Source organism: Lonchura striata, chromosome 1 (assembly GCF_050655825.1).
Source record: "Lonchura striata isolate lonStrDom1 chromosome 1, ASM5065582v1, whole genome shotgun sequence".
Lineage (NCBI taxonomy): Eukaryota > Metazoa > Chordata > Aves > Passeriformes > Estrildidae > Lonchura > Lonchura striata.
The window spans coordinates 31,746,708-31,767,392 of NC_140703.1; the positions used below are offsets into that span (position 1 = coordinate 31,746,708).

The 20,685-nt window shown below is 42.0% G+C and overlaps 1 protein-coding gene across 4 annotated transcripts in view; it reads right to left on the reverse strand.

The window, feature by feature from the left end:
* CLCN1 (chloride voltage-gated channel 1) overlaps positions 1-20,685 on the reverse strand; it is a 60,857-nt gene that overhangs the window by 35,733 nt on the left and 4,439 nt on the right. For 2 of the 4 annotated variants that reach the window (XM_085592136.1, XM_021549077.4), the window contains exon 1: positions 659-893. The exons of 1 other annotated variant lie outside the window; for it this stretch is intronic. In XM_085592136.1, coding sequence (XP_085448262.1) covers positions 659-871 — 213 coding nt within the window. In that variant the 5' untranslated portion in view covers positions 872-893. One more of the 4 variants, XM_085592141.1, reaches the window with a different exon arrangement.

The following is a 20,685-nucleotide window of genomic DNA, read 5'->3' on the forward strand; positions in this document are numbered from 1 at the left end:
GGTACGGGAGATACAGAGCATAATGAACAAACAGCCACAACCAGAGTACATCTATGCTCCAGACATTTTTCTGAACCAGTGCTTTTATGAACCACAGCAAGAGTCAGGTCACACTTAAGGGTTAGAAAATCCCTCACTTACAGTTCCACTAAGAGTTATCAAAAATACCAATATACATGTATGGCTCTGTGACCATGAAGGGCTTTATGGTCAGACAAAAGTCACAAGAGAGCTTTACTTCATCTACACAGCTGTACGTGTACCCATACAAATACATCACTGCTCTCTCTGATTTTACTCACTCCTGTGCTTTACTCAAAATCACTGTGCAGCTGTGGGCAGCTGCAGCTTCTCTTGCTGTTACAAACACATTATTGCTCTGGTTAATTTTCCCCATCCCAGCTTGCCCATTCCAAGTCTCCTTGCATCCATGGCGGGCGACAATAAGCTCTGACTTGAATCTCTGGTAGGATCCTCGGTGGGAGTACAGCCACGAATGCCAAAGGCTGACCTGGAGTCGCCAGGAGAAGGGGAGAGCTGGTGGGGCTGGGGGTGGACAGGGGTGTGTGGGTGTGTGCTCTGCCAGTGCGGTTCCGAGAGCCCGGAGCCAGCGTGGTGCCAGGGAGGCCTGCGCTGCCACAAGCGTGTCCAGCCCTACCTGCGGGTGGCTGAGGGAGTTCTCCGGGGAGCGCAGGTCGTCCCCGGTCGCCCCGGCCTCGTGTCCTGCCTCCACGGGGATCCCGTACGGGGTGCATTTCTCAAAGCAGACATAGTCGTATTGCGGTGTGCCCCCCCACAAAGCTGGCTTCCAGCCGGGCTCCTGCGTCTTGCTCTCTGAGCTCTCCATTCCTCCACTCCTCCTCACGCTCATCTGTAACTGAGTTGCTGCTCTGGGCCTTACCTAGAACCACCTCGTGTTCTGGCAGAGAGCATGGCCTCCGCATTCTCTGCTGATCCTTCCTTTCTCTCTCTCCTCCAACTTGTCCTGTTCCTGCACTCTCTTTCTCTCTGCCCCTCCTCCTCCTTGAGCCTCTCTCACTTTCTTCCTTTCCTGCCCAAATGGTTCAACTATATTTATAGCAACCTTCCTCTGCCACATGATTCCCCGGTGCCGTGTCTGATCTCAGCAGAAGGCAATAACTCTGCTGGGATTGAATATCAGGTGTGAGCAAGAGGGGAACTCCTGAAGGAGAGGGAGGGGGCAGGGGGAAGGAGGTGGTGTGACAGACAGAGCTACAAGCACAGAGACAGAAAGCAGACAGGAGGAAGAAGAAATTATTATCCAGGATATCACTTCTTTCACAGCTCCCCATCCCACGCACTCTGGGTTTGCCATGAAAACAAAGGTCAGTGGGCTTCCTCATTTTCTCCCCAGACACCAGCTGCCCTAAAGACTGAGCAACAATCATAAAGAAGCCAGCAGCTATGGTGAGATGGAATGAGATGGGTGTTCACTCAGTGTCCCAAGACAATTTTTCTGAGTGCACAGTTCACAGCAGCAAACCCTAATGGAGAAGTCAGGCATCCCTGTAAACTGCTGAACATTACAGTCTAATCTCAGCCTTCCCAGGTGTTCTTATGGGGAATACTTTGCACTTCAAAGCACATCACCAAACTGCTCTGTGGGTACTCAATTATAGGTGTATGCAGAAATTTAATTCTTCTTGATGCTCACTTTTTCACAGACTAGAGCATTCAACAGCTTCTCCTCTCCACTTTGGAATTTGCACATTCCAAAGAAGAAGTGGGGAATGAAATGTAAATTTTAAGGAATTTAGACTCTGCCACTTGTTTCTCAGCCAGGAAGAGAACCAACAAGTTCAGCCAACACCAGTGAGCTACCAGCCAGCAGCAGGAATGAGAAGCATGTTACAGCAATTTGGCCTAGAGACATCTCCCAGTACTGTCAGTGTGCTGCCTGGAACCATATTTCTTCTGAGGGCTATTAATTAGGGAGGAGCAGAGAGTTCAAGGTCCCAGAAACTGTATACAAGAAAAAAAGACCTCACATGCCAAGAGTAAGAGATTTGCAGGCAGGATGGGGTAGAGAGAAGGGCAAAACACCCTTTTCTGGGCCCAGAAGAGTGATCTTATTATTTCATTTTGCAGACTCCTGTAAAACATTTCTTCTTTTGCTTTTTTTTAAAGTCTGCATGGTCCTTGACAGTAAGGTAGAAAGAAAGTCTCCATGAGGAAGACACACAATTTCTTCCACAAATCACCTTCTCCATGTTCTTGCTAAGATATGGATATCCATTAGGAGTAATATCCACATGGATAAGGTTAGTGTATACAACTTACAACTGGTATGAGGTCAGGCAAGCACTGAATATTTACAAAAGCAATATTAGTGCTGCCCCAAAATTCACAAGCTCTCCTGTTTCATTCTCACCAGCACACACTTACTGTCAACAAGCACTATCTTCTGCAGGAAGACTGTGTCCCATAGGCAGGACAAAACTTGAAATTAATCACCTTAAAGAAGAGTTTCTAAGTGACTGTGTCTAGGAAATCAGAGAAAAACTTTTGGTTGCCCTTACAGGTTACCATTAAAAAGGTATGAATTGCTCCCAACCTATTGAGATGCTTTCGGAAGGCCATTGTCATCATGGCTTATATAAAAAATGATGCATACCACATTGTGTATAAAATATAAAAAGCTGTCTAAAATATAAGGTACATCATGTATAGGAAGCCTAAAAACTGAACACAGTAGAGCCCAGCAAACATCAAAGCTGTAATACAGCACCAGATCTTCGGTCACTATTATATGTACTGGAGGAGAACACTCATCAGACCCACTGCAGAAAACTAATGAGAACCTTTACCCAAAAGTGCACTCCTGTAGCTCTTGTTTTTCAAGAGGCACAAGAATGGCACATTAGAAATTGCTGCAGTATAAAAATGAATTCTCTACTGCCAGCTAATCAAACTCTAATGCCTGACTTGCATGATACTGTTGTGGAATTTCCACGGGAAATAATGATAGCATAATAGCCCAAAAGAGGATGATTCTACCCTGAAAGGCTTTTTCCAAGAACTGTCCCTCTCAGCTTCCAAACTGGCCACGGCCTCACTCACCTCATCAATTAAAGCATGAAGGACCCAAGGCCAACCAAGTGACTCCAGAAGAAGAAGAAACCTTTACTAATCTCACTAGGAAGACATCCTACAAAGCCCCTGAGCCCTCACTCGCTCTTCCCACAGTGTAACACACCTCAGGCAGTGCATGGCAGCGCTGCAACGATGCAGCTGATCCTGAGCAATCACTGTGTCCAGCATGGCACCTATGCACTTAGCTCACCTGTAGCTAAGAACCTCATACTCAACGTTTAATTCCCACTTCTCATTAAACAGCATCTCTCCCTCTAGCCTCTGTACCCAGCTATTGTATACAAGGAAACAACTGAGAACTGAAATTCATCATTTCAGTGCATGACAAAATATATGCAATCTGTAGAGATATTGGATTTATAGCACAATATTTCCTGTGTCCTGAACACTAATCTTACCATGCTACTGAGCTTATAAATCAACCTGTTTCTCCTTGGAAGTGAAAGTGTTTTGTCACCTCTCTGGAAATTATTAACAATCCTTGCTATTTCACAAGGTACCAATAATCTCTGTCACAGCCTCCGGCCTCACTGACACTACCTTAGTTAATTCAAAACACTACTCTCAACCTGTATTTGCTCTGAGATTTCAATTTTCTTCTCTTTCACTCTCAGAAGAACTTCTCCACTTTTTCCAGCTGGCACAGCTGACTGAATGAAAAGTAAAATTACGGCTTTACTCATCGTCTTTTCTATCTTTTCAGATCCGCAGGTATAAACATAAACACAGAATACAGAGAACACCTTGAAAAAAATCTTCTTTTCTGCACTGCTGCTGCCCAGCAACTGCTGGCAAACCTCCCCTATCACTCTTCCTGCAATCTCCTGCCACAGCTCTTCTTTATATATGTTCTTTATTGCCTCACTGTCTTGCTTTCTATTTCCCAGGCCTTGCTCTGCACTTCCACCAGGATTCACAGTGGACTACTGCTGTTGCTTCAGAGGTTACCAGCAGGCTCAGGAGATTAGCACAGAGCTGGAGGAAGACATAAAAATAAGAGGAAGGTGTCATAGCCATCTTGCACTAGCCACAAACACAGATGTCCCGTACACATGGCTTGACTCCTCAGGTGCACCTAAGCCTCTTGAAAAGGCTCACAAATGTTTCTAGACTTCCCCATGGCATGAGAGAAGAAAGTTACATGACCTGCTCATACACCTTTTTTTTTTCCCTTTTTCCCTTTGCATATTACAGGCTCTAGTGGGAATCCAAAGTGTGTTTCAAGAAGGACATGTTTGTGATAGATGAAAATACAGCTACAGTCCAAATTAAGGTATTAAATAACAATAGATAAAAGAACAGAATCTGGAAGAACTGTCAACCAATCAGGCTTCTATTTTTCTCCCTCCTGTTCTCAGTTTTCTCTCAGGTCTCACTTTCTCTGCATTTATTTCTTTCCCCGAATGCTTTTCAGGATGCAGAAATACAATTCCTAGCCTTCCCATCCTAATGCCTTGAAAGTGAAAGCTCTGAGAGGCTGGTGGGGAGAGGGGTAAGGATGACTGAAGACTCACACTTCTCCCATGGTCTGGTCCTAGGAGATTTATAACCTGAAATAATTCAAGTGCTATTTACCAGCAGTGACAATCTGAATGTTCCCTATGCCCTGCCCACACAATTATCAGACATCATACCAACTTCTGAAGCTTCTGCTTATGCTTATGCTTTTTTTTTTTTTTTGGTTTGTTCTGTAGCAGGTTCATCCTGAAAGATCTAGACCACTTCATGACCTCACTGTACACAAGCCTTAGTCTGCCCACCAGCAGACTGCAGCCTCCTCTGGAGTGAAACACCACATCTATTTTTTCAACCCTGCATACACAGACATTATAGCAGATGGTGATGCAGAGTCCTCTGCCACCCCAGACTGACAGGAGCAAAATTTGCTGAGGCACAGTTATTGTTACATAGAACTCTGCATGCAGATTAGTGAAACAGTAATTTAAGAACAAAGAAAAAATAATGTTCTGTGCTTTAAAAAGTCCAATCCAACAGGTCCAGAAGTCTGTAAAGAAGATAATGTAAAAGATAGTCTACAGGACAAAAGAAACTATAAAGATGAAGAAGGGAGTTTTAAAGGGGGAAGAGGAGAAAGGTGACAAAAGAATGACTACTTAACACTAACACAATCTTTGAGAGAGAAACACAGAGGCAATAAGAGACAAAGCACTGAAGGGCATCAGGGAATGAGAATCTGGACAGAAAGATACAGCAAGCATATTTTGCTTCAAGCAATACCTTTAGATGGAGCAAAAAAGAGTGAAAAAGCAGGGAAAAGACTTCAGTAGATGTCAGATAAGGCAATGGCTTCTAGATGAGAACAAAGCTCTTGACTAGGACATTTTACTAGACAAGATAACCATGGAGGCTTCAAAGAGCTACAGGAGGCAATTAGAGCTTTGGGAGAGAAAGAATGCTGTGAAAAGGGCTAGGATAAGGGAGGGAGACTGGAAGAAAAGACAGCTTTTATAGTAAAAGAAAGAAATAGATCATGGACTGAGGCTTGAACACTAGCAAAAGGTAGAAATTTAAGCTTGCAGAGGCACGTAGTAAGCCAGGCTGGATATGGAGAGACAATGACAGAGAACTCTCAGAGGACAATTGAAAGAAGGGTTGAGTTCACAGCAAAAACCAAAAAGAAAAAGACCAGAAAGTTTAAGGGCTTTCATCATGGAGAAATAACAAGATAATATGATGATATTCAAGTGGACATGTACTGACTAATACTAGGCTGATTAGAGCAGAATTGACAGAAACAGGGCAGATTTTGAGAATCATCAGCTTTTGATAACTCATGAAGAAAGAGGCAGAATGGGGAAAAAAAATCCTCACAGCTGGCATCAGATAAATACTTACAGGAACAAAAGGACATGAAAGAGCCATTGAAGTAGATATTGGAAGAGAGGAATTTGGAAGGAAACTTGAACAGATCAGGATAGGGCAGGATGGGAGTGCAGTATGACGTGATATAACAATATGATATACTATGACTTGGCAAAAATCAAAATGAGCTTTAAAGGGTCAGGGTTATGTCCCAGTTCCAGAAACAACCCGACTGTGACAGTCTGCACAGAGCACTATGTCCATGTTGATGATGCCATCTAAGGTAAATTACTTGTTACCTCGAGGTTGTCTCATCCTACATCACAATGTGGTCACAGGTTGGAACTGAGAGTGAAAATAACCAGCAGAGAGACTTAAACCCAGCAATAAGAGCCAGACAGAAGATCAGATGAAAGAGAAGACAGCAAATTTTGGTTTTATAAATCGATCCAAACTCATTCAGAGCTTTAAAGTGAATCTGACTGTCCTGGTGAGCACTCAGGTAAATACCATCAGGCTTCGTAACTCAAAACAGAACAGTCTTTAGTAGAATAAAAATAAGATTATTTGATTATTTTAAATAGAGAAAACTTCAAGCATGGAAGTCAGAAAGCACAGAAATAAATATATAGTCTACACACAACTCTCCCTCACCCACTATGACCTTGGTTGCAATTAAGTTGATGACCTTCTGAGCTGCTAAAATTTTGTGCTTACACTCTATTGCCTAGGAGATTGTTTCCATATCTCCACAGCTTGGATGCCTCCTCCCTTACAGCTGCCCCCTTCTAAAATTGCAGCCCTCAATTCCCTTGGTGATTCTCAACCCTACAGCACCCCATAGCTTCTATTAAATAATTTCTTCTTTTCCTCTGCCAAAAGGCTTTCCAAATGAAGAGGTGTATTACTGGTGGGGTAGAACAGTGACTGTCTTGTCTTAGGATAAACCAAGAACAAATCAAATACGCACAGTGTGCATACAAGTACTGAAAGAAGGAAAATGTAACTATGAAAAATTAATATTAGACTGCTGAGAAAGAGAAAACTTTTTCGAGGTTCATTGTACATACAAAATCAGCTAAAGTTGTGAGAACTAGCAAGCACTCAACTGATTGAAATAGATTCAGTGGATTTCTTATTTTCTACGAGAATAATTTTACATTGCAAGCATTCTCTGATGTAGTCAGCTTGAAGACATTTTTAGCAGAAAGGACCAAGGAACATCTAGGAAATACAGGCTTATCTCTAATGATCAAAACTTATTAAGGATACCTCTAAGCTAGTGAATTTGTTATTATTCCTGCACAGAGATTTTGTAGCTTGTGCCTTTCTTCCCCTTCTCCCTGTGGATTGCTTGTTGCACAGGTAAAATGAATAATTGCCCATTAGATCTGTCAGTCATGCCATGGCACACAGCCAGAGCAGCACCACGAGGGTTTAAAGAAAGTGCAGTGATGTGCAGAGCCGTGCAGAGCTGGCCAGCCACAGGCTCCTTTGAATGGGATTTGGCTAATTTCAAGTGGAGAATGATAATTCTTATGCAAAATGTGGCCAACAATGAAGATGTGTGGCTGAAGTTGAAAGGTTTAGGAAGACGAACTGGCTTGTGAAGGGAAAATTTTTGGGAGAGTTTCAAGGACATGTTTGTGGTGTGAATGCACTGGGGTTGGTCAAGAAGAAGGGACCATGAGTATGAACAGAGTACCTGCAGGAGACCATAGCTAGGATTAGAGGTACACGAGAAAAATAATTTCATTTTCCTGATATATGTTCCACTTCCAAACGCCTGAAAAGTAATTTTGCTGAAGCTCTATGATCTATAGATCTGTATGTGACTGATCACATTTCGTAGTTTAGGGCACTTGAGGAACAGACTTGTTGAAAAGGACAGTTCTATTTTTTTTATGTACTGGAACTCATGATCAAGAAGCTTGATGCAAGGAAAAAATTAATTTTCAGCCAGCTCAGCTCTCCATTCCTGCTGATGCATGGCCATGTGAATGTCAGTAAAGAAGGGATCAGGAACACACCTAGAAATGAGAAGAGGGACTGTCTTTTCTGATTGCAATAGAGCCCTAATCCGCCATAAAAATTTTCTCAGTAACACTTGGCTTTTGCTTACATTTCAGACTCTTGACATGGTCAGAGCAAATGGTATGAACTGCTTGCATGAACCATGGTTGCTAAGTACAAGTTGTTGGCAAGGCTGGCTTTTCCTGTCCCATCTCAGACAACTGAGATACAGGATGCCAATAGAAGGGTTGTAGCACAGACGTGTTATCACTACCATTGAAGATTTTTTTAATATACCTATTTACTAGAACAGTTGTAAATCCTGCAAAGTTTTGACTAAGCTTCCTGTTTTCCTTCTCCTTCCCCCATCTAAATGCAGATACCCATAAAAAACCACCTAACCCTCCAGCACAGCAGGGGTCTTGCCTGTTTTCCATGAAACAATCCCTGGTGGTAATATGAGATAAAGACTAAAGTAAACAGAGGAAAGATAGTATTTCTCTTGGCAGCCTGAATACTAAATCCAACCCAAATGAGGGCAAAGAAATTCCCCTGCAGCAATAACCTTTGCTGTTATCACTGCCACTGATACAGGGATGATAGTGAGAGTCAGCATGACATTCACTGGACTCCCTCCCTCTTCTATCTTCTAGCCCCTTGCTTTGACTTGTAGGAAGGTGCTGGGAGCAGGGAAGAAGAACTGCATGAAGCACGTGCATCCAGGTTGAATTAATGGGTCACTCTTTGGCATAAAGGCTACAAAAAGTCTTTTCTCTGTCAAGTTTTTTAAACCGGAACTGCTGCACACCTATTAGCAAGAGCCAATTTAGATTGTCACAAGGGGAAAAAAGGGGGAACAAGTACACCAGGACCATGAGGGGATACAATCTCCAGATGGCAAAGAGACAGGTAGCTTAGTATATTAAGCCCAGGACAAGATAAATCAGCAGAAGAAATTGCAGGACATTCCCCATAAATGGCATTGTGTCCCAGGGCTGGCATCTAATGTCCATGACATCTAAAAATATTAAACCTGGAACAGGAGTCCAGGAAGGGGCTATAGGTTGACAGTGGAAACTATTAGCCAAGGTCAGGAATGGTGGAGAGATAATGGGCCAATGAAGGAGAAGGTGCCGGGGATAAATGATGGAAACTATTCTTACTTTCAATTATGTTGGGAGCTGAAATTAGTTCTACAAGCTGCTAAACTCAGACTGTTCAGGAGAAATTAGAGATTGTTGGATGTTGTGTTTGTTCAAGACCATTGCTCACAGTCCTGCTCTTGCATTCTTAGGTGTTCTGAATCAGCAACAATGCCTAAGAGTACTTGTGGTATCTTGTTCAAGCACTGCCCTTGGTCTGGGGTGTATATCAACTTTTTCCTGTCTATATCAGAGCCAGATTCTATTCCACATTATGTCTGTAGTATATTTTGAAAGGAATGAGATAGTAAAAACAAACAAAAAAAATAGTAGATATAGGCTTTGTGAAATGTTTCAAATCCCACTTGTTCTGCTGAGTTTTTTTGCATGAGGAAGAGAGCTGTTGCTCCCTGGCAGGTGCACTGGCTGGGCTGGGGACATTTACTTAGGAGAAGGACAGAAATGCCCCAGACCATTGTTTTTTTGGGCACCATGAGGTCCATGAGCTCACACAAGTTTGCAGCCTCCTCAGACCCATCATGCTGACAGACAAGCTATGCCACTTGCTGAAGACTCAGTGCTCTGGGAAGAAGATGCAGCTGACCCTTACCATGGCAGCTTTCAACCTGATCTTCATCAAAGAGGAAAGGGATGCAGAGGGTATTGCTGTGGTGCTTCCCTGTATCACGGGAACACAGTTCTGGCTACAGAATTTGCTAGCAGAAAGAACAGCTGGTCCCAGTGGCTTCACCAGCTGCCAGCCAACAGGTTCCTCACCCTCCTTCCCTCTCACTCCAAATAAAACTGCTCCAAATGCCATCATTAAATCCCATGGGATGGAGGTGAGATCTCTGTAGGGGCAAGGTAATCTCCTTGCTCTGGGCAGGAGGGTTCTTTCCATTGTCTTCCTGCAGGAGATCTTCACCGATCTAACTGTGCTTTGTGGTAGGACCACTTGAACAGACATGTCTGTCTATACAATTTCATATTGAGTTTTGCCACACTGATCATTACAGTCCTGTCCTGTCTTGACCTATAGTCTTGTGTGCTGGGGAACATGATCATTGCCCTGAATCAGCTGCTGAGCATTCAGATCTGCTTAGGAGTGCATTAACGTCTTTAATATCTGTGTTCTGATACCAGGTCGGAAAAGTCATTTTTATCAAGATGCCTTCCTCTGCAGTCCACAGTCCATCCACAGAGGGGGTCTGGACTCAGCTTTGAATTTTTCTTACAGAGCTGCATTGAAAATAAGAGGCAGATATCACTGAGAAGGTAGGAGGTCAGCACTCTCTAAAGGATTCCTAGTACACCCTCCAACCCAATAATAAGGATATCTCCTGCATCCTGGCACTCATGTTAAGGATCTGAAGCAAAGTAAAGCACTGAGGCCTTTTTGTGTGGACCTGTTCTCTTTAAATACCAATCTGGTGTCCTTTAGTAACTTTCATGTCTTCCAGAAATGTTTCACTTGTTTAAACACTTCTCTTAACAGATTAAAAAGCTTTTGTTTTTATGTGGCTTTCCATTTGATCCATTCTAGTTAATGTTTTGACCCTTGTTGTTTCCATGGAGGTATTGACTCTAAGCACATTGTGGTCACCATGAAGTAAGCAGTGGTTTCAGCTAAGAAACTGAATCGTGCTATACCAGGTTCAGCTGAAATACTGGTATGGAATCAGTTGTGTCAATCCTCCATATTCAGTAGCAAAAAATAATCAGCTGATGATTGTTCATTCTCTTTAGAGGAGATCCATTTACTACAGAACCAAACACACTTATCTGGAAAAGTGGAAAGAAGAAAAGAGAAGCCTACACATATAAATAAGAGTCCAGTTGGAAGCTAAAACCACTAGAAGTTCTGAGAGTGAAAAAACTTTGTGGATGGATTTGGAAACTGTATCTTAGCATATTCTGTTAATCTGCTACATTATTATTACACTACTTATTTGCTACATGGCATTCAAGTGGTTTCCCCCAGTGATGGAACAGTAAAAGAGAATAAAGATAAAATGGCAGCCCAGGGCTAGAACTAATGGGGAGTAAGGAGTCCCATGGGGAAGGACCACTCCTTGTAGGTATTCTGACTCTTCCTGAGGCTTGCATTGAGGGGCTACTAGTGGAGCAAGATACTGTACCTGAGTTCTGCACAGAAAAGGCTGCCTGTCACACTGTGCACCCGCCTAATCAAAAGCCAGTGATGCATCAGGCCCTGACCTTCTTAGTCTCCCTTGTTCCACATTTCCAGACAAAGTGTCAAGTCTAGTCTTTTATCTTTTGGTATGAGGCAGTTATAAGGAAAAAACAAAAAGATATTTTTTAAGGTCATGGCATAAGAGTAGCTGGTACTGCTTTTGAAATAACTGGGTTAAAGAAGAGAGAGCACACAGAGATTCAAGATTTTTCAGCATTGGCCTGAACCATTGCAGCTGTCTCAAAACTGAGTGGCATAAAGAAAGAATGGCCATATTCCCTTCCGTGCACCAGCTCTGATATGTCTCTCTGAGCATTGTGAAAGGTAAACTGATGGAAAACACTCATGTCTCCATGCAGTTAACTGCTCAGAGTCATGCTCTAAGCGAGTTCACCGCAGGTCAGGGAAGCAGCATTTAAGAGCAAAGCTGTTCATGTGGCCATCAGTAATAGATCATGTCAGCCAAAATGTACATGCTCACATGCAGCACTAAAACACATGTGTATGCAAGAGAACCTGGCTTCATCTTCCCGAGAGTAAGATTTCCATGTACTTCTGGAATAAAGTTCCTACAGCATGCTGACTGTTTCTTCTGCCACTACCCTGTTGCACAGCTGTCATGAGTTTAATCCTGCTTTTGCCTTTCCCATTCCTGGAAAGCTTAGGTGAACCTGCAGCTCTTTTGCCCTTTGATCCTGGAGCATTATGGACTTCAAACTAATGGAAATGAGGTTTCCAATGTGCCCTATTTCTATATGGAATTGGAACTAAAAGCAGCCTGCCCTCAGTACCATGTGCCCTTCGGTTGATAACAAACTCTATGCCAAGAAGAATTAATATCAAATACCTCTCTGGTCTGGATAAGGGCTCACAGGGTGCTAGTAAGCTATTCAGAGGAATAAAAACAGAATGACTGAAGAATTGTACAGGGCTTTAACAGGATGATTGAGCAATAAAATTACAGATGAAAAGTCACAATAAATTTGAAGTGATTAAGGAGGAGCAGACATTCTAGCTTTGCACACACAAGAACTGTTCAACTATGTAAACTCTCGATTTGTAAGAATAAGATCTTGGGGTTACACTGAATGATCATAATGACCTCTTTAGCATTTGTTTAGAACTATGGTTAAGAAGTAGAATAATAATACCTAATTAAATACAATGTGCAAGTACATTTGAGCAATGTTTGCTTTCTGTTTCCCCTAGTTTCAAAAAGAATACAGTAGAACTGGGAGAGTTTCAGAGGATGGTCAAATTATACAACAGCTGCTGTGTGAGGAACAGTTAAATAAACTAGAACCTCCCAGGCTGTAAAGGACAATGAGGTCTAGAAAATATTGAGCAGTATGAAGAAAATTAACTGAGAAGGTTAATTTGGCTGTATCTCAGGAAGTCTTGTTCTGTTGAAGTCAAACTCCTTGGAATTTAGAGGCAGGCAAACAGTTTCAATTTGCTTTTCTGTAATAGAAGTAAATAACAGGTTTTTGTGAGTCATTTAACAACAAAGGTAGATAAGAGTTCATTACAGACAAAGAATTAAAAATATATTCTGTGTCATATTTAGAAGACAATAATCTTGTAGAGCAGTACGTAATTTGCACTGCTGTTCCTCTGAGTACTTAAGTTAATTACAGAATTACAGAATATTTGAACTTTGGATGGAACACCTGCTGTCTTGTCCAATACAATGCTCAAGCTGTGTCAGCAGGAGAAAGTTGTTTTGGGCTATGTCCAGACAGTTTTTGTATGTTTCCAAGGATGCAACAATCACTCCAGGCAAACCTGTGGCAGTATTCAGTCATGCAAAAGCCTCTTTATTTATGTTCAGACAGAAATTCCTGTGTTTCAATTTGTGCCCATTCCATCTTGTCCTGTGACTGGGTTCTGCTGAGAGGATAATGATCCACCATCTTCAGTCTTCCATCAGATAATAAGACTTCCCCTGAGCCTTTACTGAACAATTCCAGCTCTTTCAGCCTTTCCTCAGATGTGAGATGCTCCTGTCCTTTCACCTGTCCTTTCATCATCATTGTGTCCTTTTGCAGAACCCCCTCCAGTAACTCCATAGGTTTTACGAACTGTGGTGCTCAGACCTGGACACAGGACTCCAGGTTTAGCCTCACCACAGCTAAGTGCATGGATGTGCTGCTGATCACAACCTTTGTAGCCCTGCAGTTCAGCCAGTTTTCGATCCACTCCAAGGTCCACTTGTCCAGCCTGTACTTAATCAACTTACTATGAGGATATGGTGGGAGACAAAAGCATTGCTAAGATAAAGATAAACATAATCCACAGTTCTTCCTTCATCCACCAGGCTGTCTCATCTGATCACTGAACTGTATGTTGGTTAAATGTGATTTTCCCTTCACAATTCCATGCTGGACATTCCCAATCATCCTTCTGTATTTCATGTGTTTAGAAATGGTTCCCAAGATGAGTTGCTCTATCACCTTTACAGGGATTGAGCTGAAGTGGGTCATTCTGCAGTTTGCTGGACTTCTGTCTACTTCTGAAGATAGGAGTGACATTTGTTTTATTTCTGTCCTCAGTTACCACATTGAATCCCTATGACCTTTGAAAGATTAAATAGAGAATGGCCTTGCAATGAGATTGATCAATTCCTCATGCTGGTGTGTGCATCTCATCAGGTTCCATGGATTTTTGCATGTCCAGTTTGTTTAAATGTGCTCTGACCTCATCCTCCTCCAGTGAGGGTCCTTGCTTTTCATCATCTTTAGAATCAATTTTCCTTGATTCTTTAGAAGAGGCTCAATTCTTTAGAACCATTTTTTCCATTGCCTTAATTTTGCTGCTGTACACCTGTAGAAGCCTTGTTGCCCTTCATGTCCCTCACCATATTAAACTCCAGAGGAGCTTTGGTTTTCTTAACCTCATCCTTTAACACATGGCTAGTGTCCCTAGATTCCTGCCAGGTCACCTGTCTGAGTTTTGTCAGGACCTCCTTCCTAATTCATGCACATTTGCTTGATTTCCTGCTCATCAGGATGGATCATTCCTGAGCTTGGAGGAGATGATTCTTGTACAACAACCAGCTCTCTCATACCCCTCTTCCCTTCAGGGTCATTTCCCTTAGGATTCTTCCAGGAAGATCCCTGAAGAGTCAAAGAATTCTCTCCTGAACTCAAGGATTGAGACCTTATTTTGAGCCCTCCTCAGATCCAGAATCTGTCCTGGATGTTCACATCCCTAACCCATCCTTCCTCCTTTGTAAGTATCAGGTCCAGCAGGGCACCTCCTCTTGCTGTCTGATTATCTTGTTATGAACTTGTTGGCAATGCACTCCAGAAGCCTCCAGGACTGCTTGTGCCCTGCTCTTACTGCTGCAGCAGGCTTGCTTCCAGGGACTGTGACCATGACTTCTTCCAATGGTCTGAAGAAAGCATCATCTAATTCTGAAATCTGTTTGCAGGATTGTGGTCAGTCCTGGGCTGACCACATACTCAAAAATTATATTACTTTTCTGTAGCTGTTAAAAGCAGTGTATTCCTCCTCACAGTTAAATACTCTTTCAGCCTCTGTGACTGGTCTTCAGGCAAATTCTCTTCAGTGTCCCAGTAGAGATGTGGGTAACTCCAAGTCTCAGGGTATAGATATTTATAATCATTATAGTAGTTTACACATAATCAAAGGATGTGTATGCTAGACTGTGCACAGGTAAGACTAGTTGGACAAACTTCCATCTGAAACAAACCTGAGGGTGCACAAAGTAATGTTTCCTCACAACACCAAATCAGAGAACAACATACTGCATGTAATTTGTCAGAGTTTTTGGAGCTACAGGTATTTGACTTCCTTTGAAAAAGTGTGTCACTCACACTCGCAATAGCACTGTGCAGTAGAAAGTGTTTTGTATTTTTATGTGCTTCTAGAATCCACCCTCAGTGCTGATAGATGATGGGCAAACATTCTTGATCCATGATCTTTTACAAATATATCATGGAAGGGGATGACTGTCAATCCCAACAGCCACTTGGCTCCCTGAATAATGAGTAAGAATCAATTTCTTCACCAAGAGGCAGGAATTTATTGAAGAGATAAATGTCTGAGTTTTAAAAACATGAGCAAATCCTTTAACCCCAAATATGTCCTTATCAAGGTCCAAAGACCAAAGTGCTTGTTGCAGTCACAATGTGTGAAGGATTTCTTTGCTGCCTCTATGTTCAATGATGAGAATTGTATGATTGACAAATACAAAAACATTATATGCCTTCGACACAAAGAAACAGCAATGAAGTTCTCTGTCACTTAATAGTAAATATGAACACCTAAAATAAGCAGGTTCCAAGAAGGTAGTGTCCAGCATTATTAAACTTCTGTCTGTCCTGCCTCTGCATTAGCAATTTAACAGTGATCATTTTATCATACAGGTACGTGGACACTGTTCCATCAATACTGACAGCAGCAGCTGCCTGCAACTTTGCTAAAGTAAACACTGACAAAATAACTTATTTTTATGTTGTGTTTACTGACAGCTTCTCTTCTGCATGCCCAGGTTCTCTGCTGGGATTTTATGGAGGTTCACAACAGTAGTTGACTTCACCCTGAGGTTTTTTATTTGCTGTGCATTTCTGTATTGATGAATTATTTCTCATCTACCATACTTTGTATGCCACCTGCTGTACAGCTGGGGCAGTAATCTCTGTATTCCAGTTGCACCTCTACTGCCATTGTTGAGAATTATACTAGCAACAGGTCTATCTTTTTCTAATGTCAGGAATTCCTGTAATACATGGTCTTCCCATACATATACCCCCTACCCCAAACTTGCCTGAAATAATTTAATCTGCTATATTGCCAAAGCAGCACACACCAGATGTCAAAGTAATCATGTATTTTCTTTGTCCATATAATAAAAGTTTATAGCATGCAGCTACCCTATTAGGTTTCACACAAATGTGGGATACCCCCATATGCCATTTACACATGAACAAGTTTTTTTACCTTTTACAGCACAAGATCAATGGCAATGTTTAGACTGATTAGCATGCTGCCAGCCCTTGGAATTTATTTCTTTGGACAGGAGGCCTCTACAAATCATGGAAATGTAATTCTGACACCTTCACAACAGAGCCCAGTACCTGAAGGATGTTGGAAATGGATGTTAAAAAAAAAAAAAAATTTCTGCAAGTAGCAGAAAATGCCCTTTGCACCCCCTGCCAGAATGGGGCTATCCAGGGTATGGCGTCTGCAGGCAGCCTGCTCCTGTGGGCTGTAACTTCTCCCATAGCCCAGTACAAAGACAATGTGGGAAACAGGCAAGGTGAAGCCTTTGGTACCATTTCTGTTGCACATGCTACTGTTAAACTGAACTTTCTCTATGGGAAAGGTGTTTAAGTCAGGAATATACAGCACGGGTGTGCAGCTGTGGGTGTCACCTCAGGAAGTCATACTTGGTTGGCTGAACTGGAGAAGCTGAAGGAGTAGGGTTTATTCACACCCAAAAGAGGCTGATTTGCAAACAGCAAATGCAAACAGGGATGGTATAGACAAAGAAGCACCAGACTCTCCTCTGAGAGGCATGAGGAAGATGCAAGAGGCAACAGCCATGACTTGAAACAATGGAAATTCATAACCAAGCAGGGTCTGGACTGGATACTGCCAATGTTCCCTTCCATTCTAGATCCTTCTGTGATTCTTGAGTTTTTGCTTTGATGGCAACAAAACCAAAATACTAGCAGGCAAACTTAAATTATTAATAGAACCGTGGAGACCAGGCTCACTAGCAATACAAACTGGAAATAAGAATATTTCCTCAAGAAGCTGCTAGTTCTCACAACAGAGCTTAAGGCCACAGAAAAATATAAGAAAAATTCCTTTCCCCATCTTTCAAACAGGTAGAGTAGCCCTGAACATTTCTCCCTTGCAGAGACAGACTGAAGAAAGAATTCCTTTTTTTCTTTTCCACTGTCATTGTCAGAAGCCTACATCTTGCCACATACAACTTGGCCCCATGTTCATCTGCATCTTTTGTCCTCTCCAGCTTTGGAATTGGCAGTACAAATCTGCACAAGTGATCTTTCTCATGACCTCAGCTCTCCAGGTCTCTTCTGCCTTCTAACATTACTTTCTGTATGATTGACAACACTTTCAAAAATAAAGTGAGGAGAGGGGAGCTGGGGAGAATCCCCCCTCTGCCTTGGGACAGCACAGGGAAAGGGTCACATGGGATATTTTTAGAACAGAATCCAATGGCAGTGATGTGAGGAAGGCACAGAGAAAAACACAGCTGTGAAACCTAACACTTGGCCTCATGTATACTGAGAGCAAGAACAGCAGAGAAACAAATTGAGGAGACACAGCAGAGCAGAAGCGTGAGGAAAAGGTATGTGAGAGCAACAAGGGAATGATAAAAGAGTAAGTGACTAAGAGGCAATGAACATCTGGGAAACAAATAGTTAAAATAAATTATTGGAAATGGGAAAAAAAAAAAAGAAAAAAGCCAACAGCAGAAAAAATTAGTAAGGTGGCCAAAGTATATTAACGAACACAGATACTTCAATCATAGAAGGGAGTTAAGGCCAAGAAATGGTCAGTTGACTCATCAGCACTCTCATGTAGATGGTTTGTGACCTTGAAGGCTGACCAGCAGCTACCTCACCTCCCATCTCTCCTCATCCCAAGATATACAGGCTTCATAAGTGACTTTGCCTGTGGATTGTGACACTGCAATAGGTTTTCTAAATCACAGGAAAATAGAAGTCATTCCTAGAGTCTCTGGAGCCAGGCAATGACCCACTGTCTGTCTTTTACGACCAGCCAGCATGCCCAGAGAGCAGTGGTTGCTTTATGTCTGAAAACTGATGTGTGCAGCATTAGTTCAGAAGTGCTCTCTGCTTCTGTTCACTCACTAGACAAGAACGAACTAACATGACTGAGTACATGGAGTGAACAGATGTAATGCTGATACTTGAGAGGAGCCTGCTCCTAAAGATAGCATTTTAAGGTGTAAATTGCTAAGATACTCAAGTCCTGAGAGTGTCTGGCAACAACAGTTGAGGCAACAACATCCAGAATTACAGTCCTTTTTTCATTTGCTAAATATGTTCTTAATTTTGCTTGTTTTGAGAAATAATTTATCTTCAATTGAGATTAGTGATTCAGTGCCTTCTTAGCACTAATGCCTGGATTAGATCCAGCAAATAGCTGCTCCAGTAACTAGCTGTTACTCTGCCTATGATCTCTAAGGACTCAAGTATATATGGTCATTCTCAAAGAATTCCTAACTTTAGAGTCATCTCTAATGAAATGGGTCATAGTATGGCTGCCTCCTTATCACAAAGCTTATCAGGGATGGGGGTGACTTGAGTTCAACAAAAAGCTAGTCAACTGGGGTTTACCTATGCAGGTACTTAAGGAATCAGATATAATTTATTACACAATCCTGTCCTATACAGAAGCCTAGAAGACCTCTCAGGGGCAAATATTTGGGATAAATTTATGAATAAATTAATATAATGTAATACATTGTATTTCTTTCTCTCACAAATAGCCATTTAGTAATGGACAAATATCTTGTCAAAGATTTGCCTTAGCTCAAGTTATACAAATCATGTTCTTAGAACTCAAGAAATCTGGTGTTAGTTGTGTCTTCCCACAAGCATTCAAGAAAACTCTCATTAGTCTATTTACTCTGACTAGTCTAGCTCTACACTAAGAACCTAAAACTGAAAATTGTAGAGATCCATGGGTTTATTATAGCTGCAGAAGAAATACAGCCATTTTATCCAAGTAGCATAGTCACTACTTCTTGTGCTTCTGTACTTCTGTACTTCTCACTGCGTCTTGTGCAGAAGTTCATGCTCTTTACCACCAATTTTGTTTGGGTTTGTAGTATTTCCTTACAGTTCTGTACCTCAAGCAATTATTACTTTTTGTTTATAGTGCAAACAGGTCATGGCAATCCCTTTACGCCCTATATTAGGCTCAGCCTCGATGCTTTACTGTTGATCCTACTCACTTCTGGCACTGAGGATAATTCTTTTTTATATTTGAATGCAGAAAGTCAGGCCAAGAGATGAAATACATCCTAATCCTTCCACTGTATTGACTGGCTCCTTTGGCAATATTAATACTTGATATGTGATAAATAGCATTCTTAACAAACCACTGTTGAGTTGAGGGTGTGTGCTTGTGATGTGCCCATGTGGATCACTAAGAAATTTACATTAATTGTGTAAGTCTGGATTTTAAATTAAGATTTCAGTCATTAAGGGGTATATGGTAACACTGAAGATCATACAGTCTTCATTCATCTGTAAGGTAATTCTGTCATACACACAAGCAGCATTCAGCAGCAGAATATTTTTGACTGAAAGCCACTCTCCAGTTCTTCACCTCAGCCTACGGTCCCAAAGACCACACTTTCCTTCCCCATGCCTTCTCCTTGATAAACTAGGTGCTCTAGAAACAGAAACCAGAATGTGTGGCAACAGCCTGCATCCAAATACTTATCAAACAAAGCAGGGCAAGACCCTACTCAGATGTGCTCAAGAGATGCCAGAGAACAACATGAAAAAGGTCTCCATCTTTCTTTGCAGTAGCTCAAAGAGGATGAGATTTATTTTTTCCTTATCTCTAACAGTATTACCTCTCCCTAAACACTGCTACCAAAACTTTGCATGCTTAGGTACAAAGAGGCTGCTATTTTTAAAGGCTGGGATTTCATTAATGCAATTCCTTAGGCATTCTGGACTGTATGATGCTAATTCTCACTTCAGGAACCAAAGCAAGAGGCTTTTTAGGCACAGGACAGACTGCTACCTCCAGTTGTCCAGTAAAGTGTGTGAGTCCCCACACTCACAGACATGCAATGAATCTAATTTCTGCTAGTTAAATCTTTAAAGTAGCTAAAGCAGAAAGAGGCTAAACAGTCTGCATCCAAATACCTATAAAACAAAGTAGTGCAAGACCCACTGGGATGTTCCCAAAGGAACATGTTCCATGTTCTCACAGCACCTGTAGATACCACTGTGACAGAATCCTAACTGCTTCTTGTGGGAGCTGTAACAAAGGGCAGGAATGGTCTCAGTGCCTTATCTGTGGTTGTCTTGAAAAGAGAAACCCATTCACAACCAGCAATTGCATTTCTGTGTAGCTCTGCAGATTCAGTTCTGACTCGTGCCAGCATTTTTTAACCTGCCTGGTGATGTAAATTTTTCACCCATGGGGATCAGGAATTAAAGGAGAACATGGCCACATTCTCTCTTGAAGGAAACCACTACTGGAGCATGTGCTCGGGCGCATCTCTCAGGGAGTTTGTCTAATGCAAACAGGGAAGGATACCTGTAGGCAAGGAAAGTTTCCAGCCCCTTGAGCAGAGGAGGGAAGGCAGCTCTCATGTAGGAAACATTCTGTGTGCTGCAGGTATGGTACTCA